The 13901-nt window shown below is 40.9% G+C and overlaps 1 protein-coding gene across 1 annotated transcript in view; it reads right to left on the bottom strand.

Moving 5' to 3' along the window:
- Positions 1 to 13901, bottom strand: part of EMC2 (ER membrane protein complex subunit 2) — a 47047-nt gene that overhangs the window by 27187 nt on the left and 5959 nt on the right. Inside the window, exons 3-5 of the mRNA XM_032182820.1 lie at positions 11467 to 11531; positions 7830 to 7915; positions 5546 to 5603 (exon numbers count right to left, since the gene is read on the bottom strand). Of these exons, the coding sequence (XP_032038711.1) occupies positions 5546 to 5603; positions 7830 to 7915; positions 11467 to 11531 (209 nt within the window). The remainder of the gene's footprint in view (positions 1 to 5545; positions 5604 to 7829; positions 7916 to 11466; positions 11532 to 13901) is intronic.

The raw sequence follows: 13901 nt of genomic DNA, 5'->3' as shown, positions 1-13901 counted from the left end.
TTCCTTCATGCTTCCACAGTGGGCAGGAACAGACACGTCACCCTGCGCAGACATGGGGGCAGCTTAGGGGCTCCTCTCCCAGCCACAGACACAGGCAGCAATGGGACCAAACTGGGGCACGCTCCTGGCCCCCCCAGCAGGGAGCTCTCAGAGCCCTGCAGGGCAGGCAGCACAGCCCCAGCTGGACCCCAGCACGCTTGCACAGCCAACTGGCATGGCCCCGCAGCCCTGCCCAAACACCTGGGCACCTTTTCTACCACCCAGCCTGGGCCTGGGCTCCACATCACCTGCTGCCATCCCCCGGTGCAGTGCCCATGTCACAGCAGGCAGGGGGTGCCCCATGTCACAAAGGGGTGGGGACAGCCCCAGAACGCTGGCCCCAACAGGCACACAGGCCTGCGATGGCTGCCCGTGCTGACGGGGAGGCTGCTCGGCTGCCTGCTCCTGCTTCAGCCTCAGCTCTGGACACAAACTCCACCAGAGGAATTCAGCTCCTCTCTCTTCAGGCCCTCACCTCAAATGGCTCGCAGGTCCCTACAGCACACTGACCGAACTAAACCATGGCACGCTCCTGGCCGCTCCTTTCCAGCACTGTGCTGGGCATTTCTCCACACCCTACAGGACAGGTAAGATCGCCCCAACCCATGCCCCACCACAGTCCACAGCAAGCAGGAAGGTGACAGAATCAGGCCAGGATGGGAGCGACGGCTCCATCAGGAGGACAGGACACGGCCAGACTCAGTGAGTCGCTAGAGACCCTTGTGCACAGAGGCAGGTGCTGCCTGTGGTCACAGGGGGATGCTGCTCCGTTTGTTCCTTCTTTTCTTAAAGCCAGAAACACACAGCGATGGGACCAGACCACGGCACACTCCTGGCCTCTCTCCCCTTGAGACCTCAGCTGGAAAATGTGTCAACGCTCTACAGGACAGATAAGCTACCCCCAGCCTATTCCCCACCATGATCACAAGGCCTGTGGAGTTGGTAAAACATGGATAATTCTTGGCCCACAGGGAGAAATTGGATGGATGATACTGATGTGAGGCTGGAAGAGCCTTAGGATGGGAGACAGGGGCTGCTCCTGGCCACAGGGGAAGGCTGCTGCCCTTTGGCTTTCTCTCTTACAGCTGGAAACACACACAGCAATGGGACCAGACCACGGCACAACCTGGCCTCACTGCCCTCAACCACTCAGCTGGAAGGAAGAGTTGCCAACGCACTCCAGGACAGGTAAGATCACCCCAACCCACACCCATCAGGCTCTAACAGCAAGCAGGAAGGTGACAGAATTGGGCCAGGACAGGAGTGACGGCTCCATCAGGATGACGGGAGACAGAAGGACGTGGTGAGATGCTTGAGACCCTCGGGCACAGAGGCAGGGGCAGCCCGTGTTCACAGGGGGATGCCGCTCTGTTTGTTCCTTCTCTTATTAAAGCCAGACACAGATGGCGATGGGACCAGACCACGGCAGACTCCTGGCCTCTCCCTTTGAGATGTCAGCTGGAAATGCGTCAACGTTCTCCAGGACAGGTAAGATTGCCCCAACCCACACCCACCACAGCCTCATAGTAAGCAGGACAGTGACACGCTCGGGCCAGGACGGCAGTGACCGCTCCATCAGGACGACGGGACACGGCCAGCCTCGGTGAGACACTAGAGACTCTTGGGCATAGAGGCAGGGGCTGCCCGTGGTCACAGGGGATGCTGCTCCCTTTGGTGCTTCTCTTTCAGCCAGAAACACAGCTCGAGAACTCAGCTGGAAGGGAGAGCTGCCAATGCTCTACAGGACAGATAAGCGACCCCCAACCCACACCCCACCACAGTCTCACAGCATGCCAGACGATGACGTGGTTGGGCTATGAAGGACATCTCCTGGCTGTCACAGAGATGTGAGATGGACAGCACTGTTGTGAGGCTGGGAGAGCCTCGCACAGGGAGGAAGGGACAGCTTCCAGTGCTGGTGGGGGGTGGCTGCTCTGTTTGTCACCTCCTCTGTTACAGCTGGACACGCTGACAGTGAGGGAATGAAGCCATGGCACACCCCTGGGCTCTCTCTTCCAGCACTCCGACGGAGAACTCACCCCGCTCTCCAGGACAGATAAGATTGCCCCAGCCCTTTCCCCACCACGGTCTCACTGCCTGCAGGAAGGTGACGGGCCTGGCCCAACACGGCTGACTCCTGGCCATGAGGGAGACCCGGGATGGACAGCCTTGCTGTCAGGCTCACAGAGCCTCTCCCAGGGACACAGGGGCTGACCCTGGCAACAGGCTGGGGCTGCTCTTTTTGATCATCTTCCTTTCTCACAGAGCCCTGAGCACACCAATTGTCCTCTCCCTCCGCGGCCACTGACCTGAAGGCTGGGGCAGTGTTCTACAACCACAGCCACCAAAGAAGCAGGAAGCACACAAGGATCCCATCCCTACCCGGCCATGGTCCTACAAGCACACCAATGGGCCCCGCAGCTGCGGACGAAGAGAGCTCAGCAAACCTCTGCGTCACCCCACCCTACCCCACATCTCTCAAACCTTGCTCAAATAAAGCTTCTGATTCACAACCTCATCAGCTGCTTTTTTCTGTCCTTCTTGGGGAAACCTCGGGGGACTCTGCCTTTTGCACAAGGAGCAAGTGCACCAGCCTCCGCTTCTTCAGGTGCTGGCACGAAGAGAATTTCAAAGGAGATTAAGTGTCCTAATCTGAGACCAGAGTCTGCAGGAGTGGGTCTGGAAACCAGTTTGCTCCCTCTTTCAGCAATTTGTTCCTTCTTTGACCACAAAACACTCTGACAGGGCTCTACAGTGCTTAGACTTAATTTCTTTTTGTCCCACTGTCTAGTGGGACTGCTGCTGTCAGAGGAGCAGCAGCACCGCTCATTACTCTGGCGAAAGGAGCTTGCTTACAAGGCACGCTCCCTTCCTTGCAGCTCAGTCCTTGTGTTGCTGCAAGCTCCTGCGGTGGCAGTCTGTATAGAGCACCAGCTTGCCTGGCTCATACTTGGTACCTGCGCTCTCAGGCACAAAGCACCGTCCTTGTGGGGCCATTGGGGCACTTCAGACATCCTGATGGAAAGTGTGACCCCCAGGCATTGAAGAGAACAAACGACATAAACTTGAAAATAAAACTGCTGTGGTTTCATAGATCACATCTCCCTCCTGCTGCCCAGACAGAGCCCTCCGTTGCAAAAGAGGGGAAGAAGTGGGGTAAATCTTTTCGGGTTTCAATTAATCTTTGAGGGCAACCCTCGTCAACAAGGGCACAAGCAATGAGGTCTGGTTGCAGCCTGGGAACATTTAATGGAAAATCATAGAATCATAGAATCATAGAATATCCTGAGTTGGAAGGGACCCTTAAGGATCATCAAGTCCAACTCTTGACACCGCACAGGTCTACCCAAAAGTTCAGACCATGTGCCTAAGTTCACAGTCCAATCTCTTCTTAAATTCAGACAGGCTCGGTGCAGTGACCACTTCCCTGGGGAGCCTGTTCCAGTGTGCAACCACCCTCTCTGTGAAGAACCCCCTCCTGACGTCCAGCCTGTTGCAACTCCATCTGTTGTGATGGAGTTGCTTGAGGAAATTCCCCTTCCTGATATGGATTCTGGAGAAGTAAAAATAACTCAGGCTTCATTATTTCTTTCCTAAGACAAAGCATGGAGGAAAAAAGCACTTGTTTTGAACTTAATCATTTATATGATGAAGGTCAAAACATTTACCCATTACTATCCCTGACAATCTTCTCAGTTCAGTAACTCACTTCCAAATTTTACTCCTCATAGATAACATTTCAGTGAGGTTGCAATCAGAAATAGCCAAAGTTAGCCTTTTCAATTTTTCCTCAATAAATAGCTTTATATTCTTTCAAGGAAGGCAGACGTTGCAAAGATGGTTATAGTTTTCAACAGTGTAAGCCCCTACCTAAATCACTTTTAAAATTAAGAATTTAGCAGCTTTAAGGTACTTTTGTCGACTTTGAAAACTTTACCCTGATCCGGAACTCCAGCGATTTACAGGAACCCGAGGAGATGAGTGACCCTTTCACACAACCCAGAACAGCCTGTCAGACATCATTTTAGCTAGCTGCATTTAGGAAATCTGCCATCTCCTCTAAGAGCAGAGGTAGTGACCAGCACCTTGCCAAAATACATATTCCCTAAAACCTGCACCAGTCATCTGGATTTATCAAACATTTGCAGAACTCTCTAAAGGGAAAGCAAAAATACAAGCATTTATAAACCTGCCATAAGCTAGCCTGGAAATTATAGGCATATAACATCAGATAAAACATTTGTTCCAAAATCCTCCCTCAAAAGTCATCTGAAAGGAGAACTCAGATATGTCAGGGAAGTATTTTATATATCAACACTAGAGTATTGGGTGCAAGACCACAACACTCCTTGTTCTCACAGTGTTTTAAGTGCCTTATATTCGAGTTCCATGAAGTAGCAACTTAAATGATTATACAATCTTTTCCAAAGCTTATTCCCTCCCTTCACTTACAAGCATGGAGAATGATTGTTTCAGCTTTCTGCCCTGCATCAGTGCTCCATGTGAGAGCACATTCTAGCCTAGATTCCCACAAATTGCCATGTCTTAATGATTTCTTCAAAGGAGCAATGCCCATCTGGACGACCACATCAAATAAACCAAGCGCAGACAGGCTGAGGTGCAAAAAGCACCAGTGAAGGTTTAGATGAGACTGACAAAGCATCGACAGTAGATAAATTATTATATTTACATAGAAGTCTATCAAACATAGGTCCAGTTCCTCAAAACCATGTAACACCGACAAACATGTACCTCAAATGGACAATGAATAGTAATAGTTGTTAACTGACATTGCACCATGTGACATAAAAATTATGAAACTCTGTATTTTCTTCATATTTCTAATTTTATCTTTGCTGGGAAAAAACAACAACAACAAAAAAAAAAACAAACAAAAAAATAAGTCGTTTAAATACACAGCTACAAGTTAGACTTTCATTATGGCATGTAATAACTCAAGGTGGCTTACACAACCAATACTGAAAAAATCCTTAAAAAAAATATAGTCTGTCTCAGATTTTGCTTTATATACCTGGCCAGCTTTATGGCATTTTGTTTCAAAAGCTAATGAGGCATTCCAAATAATAAATCAAAGTAATTCTAGTATTCAAGCACTACCTGAGTGCATTCATACTTAATCTTCAAGTAAGATTAAGCTTTAGGAAGACAGAGGACACATGGTAGACTATATTGGTTCTTTAAATACTAAATATTCAGGGAAAATGGAAAAGCTAAAAGGCCTAATATAAGACCTATTAAGCTTTCTGGAAAGGTTAACAGTTATAATCCTATGTCTTCAAAATTCAGTGTTAAAGAAAAGATTAAATCATACCTTCTGTTCTTGAAGAGAATCTCATTTGTTCTAACAAACATAACATACCAGGTGATTACACTAGGAAACTAAGGGAAACAAATACAGTAATACAGGCAAACTAATCTCCAGAGCAAGACCATCAAAATGTTATCAAACAAACCACTGCAATTCAGAAAAATCTTTTGAACTTACTGTATTAGTTGAATCTTCTTGTAAAATTCGATCATATAACTGTATGGCATCATCATACCTGTTCAAAGAAATCATTCACATTTATTTCTGTTAAGACAGAACAGAACTCTTTGACTTTCTGACTATCCTATCTTTATGCAAACTATAATCATGCAGAATTTCTCTTAAGTGAATGCTGAATATGAACTGCATTATTTTATGTCACCGAGTTAAAAACAAAATAAATGGCAATTCATTCATGGAATACTGTTTCACCAACAGCTTATAGGCTCTACACCAAAGCTGTCTTACTTTCTTGTCTGTTCTCTTCTTCTGTACCCAATAGGTCCAATCACCACATTGCAACTATTACTTGTCATTTCGTAAGAAGTAGAAACCCCAAAACTTCAAAGGCCATCCAAAATAATGACTTTTCATCTCATTATTATAATTTAAAACTTCATACAAGTCTTTTCTGTTATGATTTTAAAAATCTAAGCTTTAATTTGCTTGTTTAGCTAGCTCCATACAGAACGGTATTCTCTTGATCAACGCCTACAAGGACACTTCTCACTTTCTCTTCTTTCTGCTGAGGAAGGCAGGATCTTAACAACACCTGGAGTCACTGAGAATTAAGTGCACTCCTCCTATAGAGTGCAAGGTCACTGCTGTTTAGGCCTCCCTAGGCTTCCCTTCCAGTCCCAGGCACAGCTCAGAATACCTAAAAATGGGTACCTGTACAAGACAACCTAGAGCTAAAGCCCCTCTTTCTCCTCTGAGTTCTAGAGAAAACCCATGGAGATGAAACCTTGACTTCTGTTAATACTTTGCCTTGATAGTCCAGTCTCAATGATCTAAACTGACAGCAACATTCTGTCAAGAATTTTTACAGGCATTTTTGGAAAACTGCAGCTCAATCCCACTTCACAGCTGAAACAACAGTCGATGTTTTGTAGTTACCATCTCTTACAAAGACGTACTCCCACACAGTAACGTCTTCAACATAGTCACATAAGCCTGAACAGAATTATGATTTTTGCACTTTTGGAGAGGTTTTGGGAATGGGGAGAAATGTGCTGCCAATCTCTCACTGTATTCATAGATACAGATTGTTTCAAACATAAGTTTGTAAAGACCTCCAAGATCATCTGGTCCAGCCATCCCCCCTTGTAGGCAGAAAGAAAACTAAGTTTTAATGGACATTCTTCAGGAAGTTATGTAGAGTATGAAATGTGGAACATTTAGTTGCACTATGACTGTTCCTATGGCAGTGGAGCCCAGTTATCCTCTCTTTTTGTTCCAAGCAATGGACCTTCACTACTGGTTCATATCAAATTGCATTTTCAAAGTTCATTTTGCAAGGAACATCTGCTAAATAAATAAACTATAATAAAGCATTTAGGAGTTTACTTTTAAATTCTAATTCTCTCTTACCAAGATGGGCCAAAAGCTCAAAATCTCATTAATTCCGTATGCAGAATGTGGCATGGAATAGATTTGCTGGAGTTCAAAGGCACAGGAAGCTAAAACTCCTGCGCATACTTTTAGCAGCACTCTGCAAAACCCAAAACAAGTGCCTGAGAACAACATGTTGGTATTAAGGAAATAATCAAAGGCGAAAGGCAGACAAAAGTGGTCAACCTCAAGCCTTGAGGTCATTCATCTCGGAAAACTAACTTCTCAGCTGTTCATTATTTTAGTAATTCCTATTAAATTTTGCATGTTATAACCATTCTATAGGATATTTCAAAAAGGTCACTCTAACTTTAGGTTTCTGCCATTCTATTCCAGGTTTGGTGGAGGTTTTTTGAATTGCTTCTAATTCTAATTAAGTCTATAGATTTAATTCTTATTAAATTCCACTGGATTTATTCACACTCAAAACAAATAAACAACAAAACCCCTATTTTGCAGAAATTGTGAGTACAACAAAGCAAAAATAAATAAATAAAGAGCTGTCACTCATTTTCACGTGCTGCTCCAAACCTGTAAAATGAAATGTATACCTCACAGGCCTTGCCAAAAAAAATGCCTAGTGTTTAAGTGTATAATAGCTTAAACTGTCAAGTAATAGATCTTTTTATCTATGAAATCTGATGAAAGATTGCAAAAATGTAACATAGTATAGTACAGGCAAAAATGCAATAAAAATGTCTAAACATAATATGATCATGCACACCATTATTTTCTTTAAAGAAAATGGTCAGTATTGCTTTGCCATGTGCTTACGATGCCTGAATTCCTTTTTAAGAAATAGCATGCACCTTTCCATACAGAAATTATATTTTTTTAATCTAGGTTTTACCTTTCCATAGCTTCAAATCTCATTCCAGTTAATCGCTTAACTCTGTGGCTCCCAGGAAACTGCCTCCTTAGTTCCTGAAGACAAAACTGTACAAAGAAAAACAAAAATACTATTGTGAACATATCTATACTGAAGCAGGAAAGGAAAAAAGTCCTTGACTGCCTGCAATGATTAAAAGCAAATACCAATTTTTGAAATACGTTAAAAAAATTATTGATAAAGAGAAGTTCAGTAACCGAAACTTTGTCTGTAAGAAGGCTAATTCTAAAAAATATTTTCCATATAGTTTGTTAAATCATCAAGACTCCATGGAAATAGTTATTTGCCCAGAAAATTAAACTCATCTACTAAAACTGTTCTGATACTATTAAACACTGCAGTCTACTTAGTTGCTTCATAATACCACAAGAAATTAAAAAAGAAAAAGAAAAAAGATAAATGGTAAGAGCTCATGTGATAATTCTTTAATAAAAGAATACCTCATAATGGAACAAACTATGCTAATACTATACTCTGTGTTTATTTTTTAAATAAAACTTTGAAATCCAAAGAAAATGTTTGTCACTGGGTTGGACTGAGCCCACTGGCAGAGGAGGCATAACTTCTAACTCCTGAAATCAATGAGACACCTGGGCTAGATAAAATTAATCACAAGCAGACTCTTCTTGATTAGGGGAGAAAAAAAAAAAAAAAAAAAAAAAAAAAAAAAAAGGATAAAAGGATGTTTGGTAGAGGGACTGAGTCACAACTTCCCCAGAGCAAACTGACTATAACCATATTAGAAATGTGGCTAGATAGCAGTGCAAAGTTTGTAGGTGACTCATTACTCTTTGGTAAAAGACAGAATAGACCCCAAGCTCTTCAAAAGTCCAGTGGTTTGAATAACATAAAAAGCTTACACACAAACCTTCTTTTCAAAGCATTTAATTTATGCAACTGAGCTTATCAACCTGTTCCTGAGACCTAAGGTTCTGGCTAAGGCCTATCCACATGATCTGTTCCATCATCACATCCACTGGTTAAAGGAAAAAATACAGACAGTCAAGCAAATTGGTAAAAATTAGCAGATTGTGCCCCACAATCAGCAGATAAACTAGCATCTAGAAGAAAGACATCAACAGCGTAAGAAATGCTGATAAAGTAGCAGTGGAGCACAGGAGTACTGTGAAACTAGAACTGTTCATATTAGAACTGACAACTGTATTTATTTCAGCTGTATTTATTTCAACTAAATACAGCAGCCACAAGGCCAAAATAAACTCGTGTAGATTAAAAAAGACATCAAAAGCAATAATATGACATGAAAAGCTGTGAGACAATCTCAAAGAACTTGCTGCAATACTTTTGAAAGCAAAACAAAAAAGCCCTCTATCTGAATAAATTTCAAAAGTAAAGAAATATAAACCTGAACTTCAGCATGTAAAACATGGCTAGTGCAGGTGTCTGCCAGCAGTAAGTAATTTTCCCTAAAGCACATGCTTGAAAAAGAAGCAGGTAATTGCAGTAGCTGCATGCATTATACATTGTCATCACACGCATGACAAAGAAGAAAACAATAATAAAAAGAAAACAAAACAAAACAAAAGCCAGATAAGTGATTTTGTGCAATCCATCTCAGCCTCCTCATTTGGAGCAGATGAGACCCATTCCCCTAAGCAAAATGCATCACAGCTGTCCAAAGCTTTTCTAAAAAACAGAAGTTCCAAAGCTGCTTGTCTACGGTGGGGCTACAGCTGTAGCAGAAAGCCACATATGAGGTTGACTTGATTGAATTAACTACTTATTATAAATCAATCAAAGAAAAAAAGTATCTCAGTTTCCCTCTAAGCTTTTAACCTCCTTTCTGAGCTGCATATAAAATGCTGCACTCCGTGATCTTGAGCAATATACCTTAGAGGGCATAGAAACTGAAATTCAAAATCCCTTCCAGGGTGAGTAAAAACAAACAGTGTTTCAAAACCGATCTTTCAACACTGTCTGCCTCAACAATTTCATGAAAGTCTTCCTAAAAAGACCCTGGAAATAAAGACCAAAACTGTTTTAGATATAAATCAGAACACAGAAATACATTTATTTAAACAGTAAGTCTGTTTGTTTTTGTTTAAACAGACAGTTATATACTACAAATGTTTTCTTTTGGGACACTAAAGAAAGGGAAGTTCAGTGGGTTCACAACAAGTTCAATGAGTTGTGCTGTGTTTTCCAGTGTACTCCATTTTACCATACACATATGAAAGATGAGATAAACTTGTCTAGTTCTGCCTACTTTCAAATTGCCCTTCTCCCAGTTACATCCTCTAGTCTGACCCCTTGTATATCACAGGCCATTAAATTTCACCCAAATGACACCACATGAAGCTCAAAGACTTTATGTGGTGTCTTGCTGTCTTAGGGAGAATAAGGCACTGGAAGAGTAATTCCCATGAAGGACCTGAACTTTTGAAAGGATCTTTCTTTTTACTTTGAATGAGCTCAAGGTTGTTGGCTTTCAAGGCACAAGACAAGCCCATGATTTTTTCTCAGTCATTTGTGAAGGACGTATGAAAATGTTATTAAAATTTGACTGCAAAGCAGTTTTTTTTCCTTTTTCAGTTCCTGCCTTTAGAGGAGCCGCTAAAGTCATGGTATTAGTTTTTTTTTAGGGGTGGTGGCATCAAATTTCATTAGTTAAGATTTCTAAACAAGCTCATTTTATCTGAATTGCTACTTGTATAATTCAAATAAATTTGCATACAAAATTACTAAAACCAAATACCCATTACCAATATTTATATTAAAACCACTGAATAATTTGAATTAGAAAGGGCCTTTGGAGGTCACCTGTGCTAAATCCCCAGTCATAACAGAGCCAGAAGGTGGTTCAGGCCACATCACAATGTTTCTGAGTACCTCCGAAGAAGGAAAAAATACTGCTTCTCTGTGCCATGTGTCCTGAAGTGTTCACCATCCTCATTGTTACAAGCTTTTTCCTGATGCTGGAAATTGGAATTTCCTCTGTTGCTGCATATGTCTATCACAGCTGTCTGCTGATACACCTCTACAAGTCTGTCTCTACTTTCTTTGTAACTTCCCACTACATATTATATATGCAGAGATTTGAAGATCACAATAAGATCTCCTCTTCACTTTCTAAGGACTTGAACACATATCTCTCAGCCTTTCTGTATACATTATGAAGTCCAGCTCCTTATTCATCTTGGTGGCCATCTGCTGGGATTGCTCCAATAAGGCAGTGACTTTGTCAGCAAGAATAGCCAGCACAACATGTAATATGATGTATGTGGCAGGGCATTTTACCTCAAAACATTCAAGAAACAATATAATTGGAGAGGTTTTTAATAAACAAACACACTCTGTGCAATATGGCAACTTCAGTATTATTCTTGACATTTAGCCCATACCAGAGTAGCTGTAAATATTTTCAGGGCTATTGGAAGAGACACGATCTGTCTAAACAAAAGTCACACATGAGAGAAGGTGGGTGGAGATAGTTTCTTCCCAGCAGTCTTTTTCTCAATATTCTATAAGTCTAAGCTATGAACTTCAGAATATCCTATAACTGTCCAAAGAGCTATCTGGAAGAAATACCCAGGAAGAAAACCGAAGGTTTGAGAGAAAAGTCAACATGAAAACTTACCATTGCCAAATCATCTCGACTGCAGTCCAGGGCAGCAATCATCACCTGTTCATATATTATCCAAACTGGACATAAAAGAGACATCAAATTTAGATAATTGTTGTTGTGTTTTGTTGTTTGTTTTTGTTTTTTAAGATTATGGGAAACACCTACAGTGTAAACAAGGTTAATGAATTCTGTCTGTTTATCTTTCCCCTACTACTCCTGTGGATCACTACTGAAACAGGGACATTTAAAGAAACTGCTGGAATTAATTAAAAACGCATTAAAGCAGTTTTATTGCTTTCAGTAACATAAAGTACCTTTTGACATCTTGAAAGGCAAAAAGCTCTAATCCTCTGCTATTCCTAACATTATAGCTGCAATCTTTTAAACAGATCCCCATTAGGACATGCTCTCTGATCAGACCTGGAGAACAGCCATTTGGGCTAGAATGAAAACAAATTTTCCTTAACTGTTTCACTGCCAGAAGTCCTATAAATACCGTCTTCTTCCTGGAACTGAACAATGTCTCTAAATCAATGACAGATTATAATAGTTCTGTTTTAGGCCTACCGAGTTCTTGAATGTACAGAACTTAACAATACAGCTACACAAGTGACAGAAAGTCATGCTATGGCAGAAGGAAACATGTAATGCTGCAAGTACTGACTGCATTAAGTTGTCTGTAACCCTTCTTCCCCATTGGAACCATCTGTAGGGCATATATTCTCTTTTTACCATATAACATACATGATCTTTTCATGACTGTAAAAATACGTTTTTTACATACAAAATACAGATAACATAACACACAATTTAAATGCTGTATGTAAGTTAAAAAAAAAAAATCAATTTTATAGCTTATGCACAGCTCTCCTCATTAGAACAAACCTCTACTTTGATGCTCTATCCCTAATACATGTCAATGTCAGATATTTCACAAAAGAACATTTGCAGCAAGAGCCTGAAATAACCATTTCAGGGGTAGGTATGAGTTTTTCTAACTTGTATTAAAACTTTCTTACTTAAGCTTAGTAAAAAATAACACAAAGCCAAGGGTCTTACTCTTCTACTTTGAAATCTAATTCTGTAAATTTGGTCTACTGAGTGTCCAAATGAATCCCTAGTTTTCATGAAAATTATGAAGTGGATAATTATACCCTCACCCTTTAGGCTCAAAATTCAGTTAGCTATTTTTATTTTTAAAACTTCAGTAATGATAAAATCCTCATTTTTTTTTTTCCAATTATATTGGATGCCTTCTGCCTGGGGACCCAAGTTACATGGATATCCAAATAAATGTATCCCACTGCATTCACTATTTTGCCTTCTGTACGCATTCTGGAATTAAACATTGTAATATCCAGTTGTTTTTTTTTTTTTTTGAAAATACATTAAGCAACAAGACATCCATTGTATACAACTCATTTACCTTTCATAGCTATCCAATAAAGAATTCTATGTGAGCTATAGGCCTCATTGCTGCTGCTGTTTTGTTTTTTAAACTGCACAAAGTTGCCATTCTGACAGTACTTTTAAAAAAAGGGAACCCAATTACGTACATAAATTTTAAATACTTTTATCCATTTGCTAAGGAACTTAGAAAATGAAGCTACTTAATCTAACAAATTCTGAATGTCAGGTTTATGAAGCAATAAGATACATACATCATGAAAAGGTCGTATTTGACACTGACAAGAAAGGAATGACAAGTACTGACTTTGCTTGTGTTACTTAGGACAGTGTTTCAGAAGGACACTGTTAAGATCTGAGAGGAATGCCACGATCCTAGAGGAATACCAAGATCTTCAATAATGGCTCAATAAACTACAATTCCCATAGATTATTAACAACATTGTAATGAGAAAGTAAAATCAAACTGTTTTTTTTTTTCTATAGCAGAGGGACATGATAACAATTCTTTTGCAGGTCACTGTATCACTGTATTAAGCCCATCCTGCAGCCTACCAGCAAGTGCATTCATCAGTTACAGTGTAAGACAAGCACAGAACATTGTCTTCAGGTACTGAATCTCCAAACACTTCATGCTTCACGGCTATGAAGTCTTTTACATGATACATGTAACACATGAATACATGATTGATTCTTTGGGTAGATTATCCGCACGTTTATACCTGAAAAAGTATAACATTGGTGACTAAGTTTCTGAGAAGTGAGCGAGCTTCACAACAGAATTACTGCCCAGAAGTTCTGCAAGGCAGAACCAGAGCAAAGTACTGACATCAAGGTCTACTTGTAGAACCACAAAGTCTACCTGTAGACCACAAAGCCAGCACCAAAAAATGCCTCACCTGATAAATTAATGAAGCAAAATGTTTTCCTGAAGTAACTATGTGAATTCTGGAACACTGGATGCAGTTAGCTATTCAAAATTAAAGTTAACTTACTAAAGCTCAACAAAGTTATTAGTATATTATAGCTTATATTAGTAA

The sequence above is a fragment of the Aythya fuligula genome, chromosome 2 (genome assembly GCF_009819795.1).
Source record: "Aythya fuligula isolate bAytFul2 chromosome 2, bAytFul2.pri, whole genome shotgun sequence".
Classification (NCBI taxonomy): Eukaryota; Metazoa; Chordata; class Aves; order Anseriformes; family Anatidae; genus Aythya; species Aythya fuligula.
Note: the sequence above shows the minus strand (reverse complement) of the source record. Positions and strands in the feature narration are given on the sequence as shown.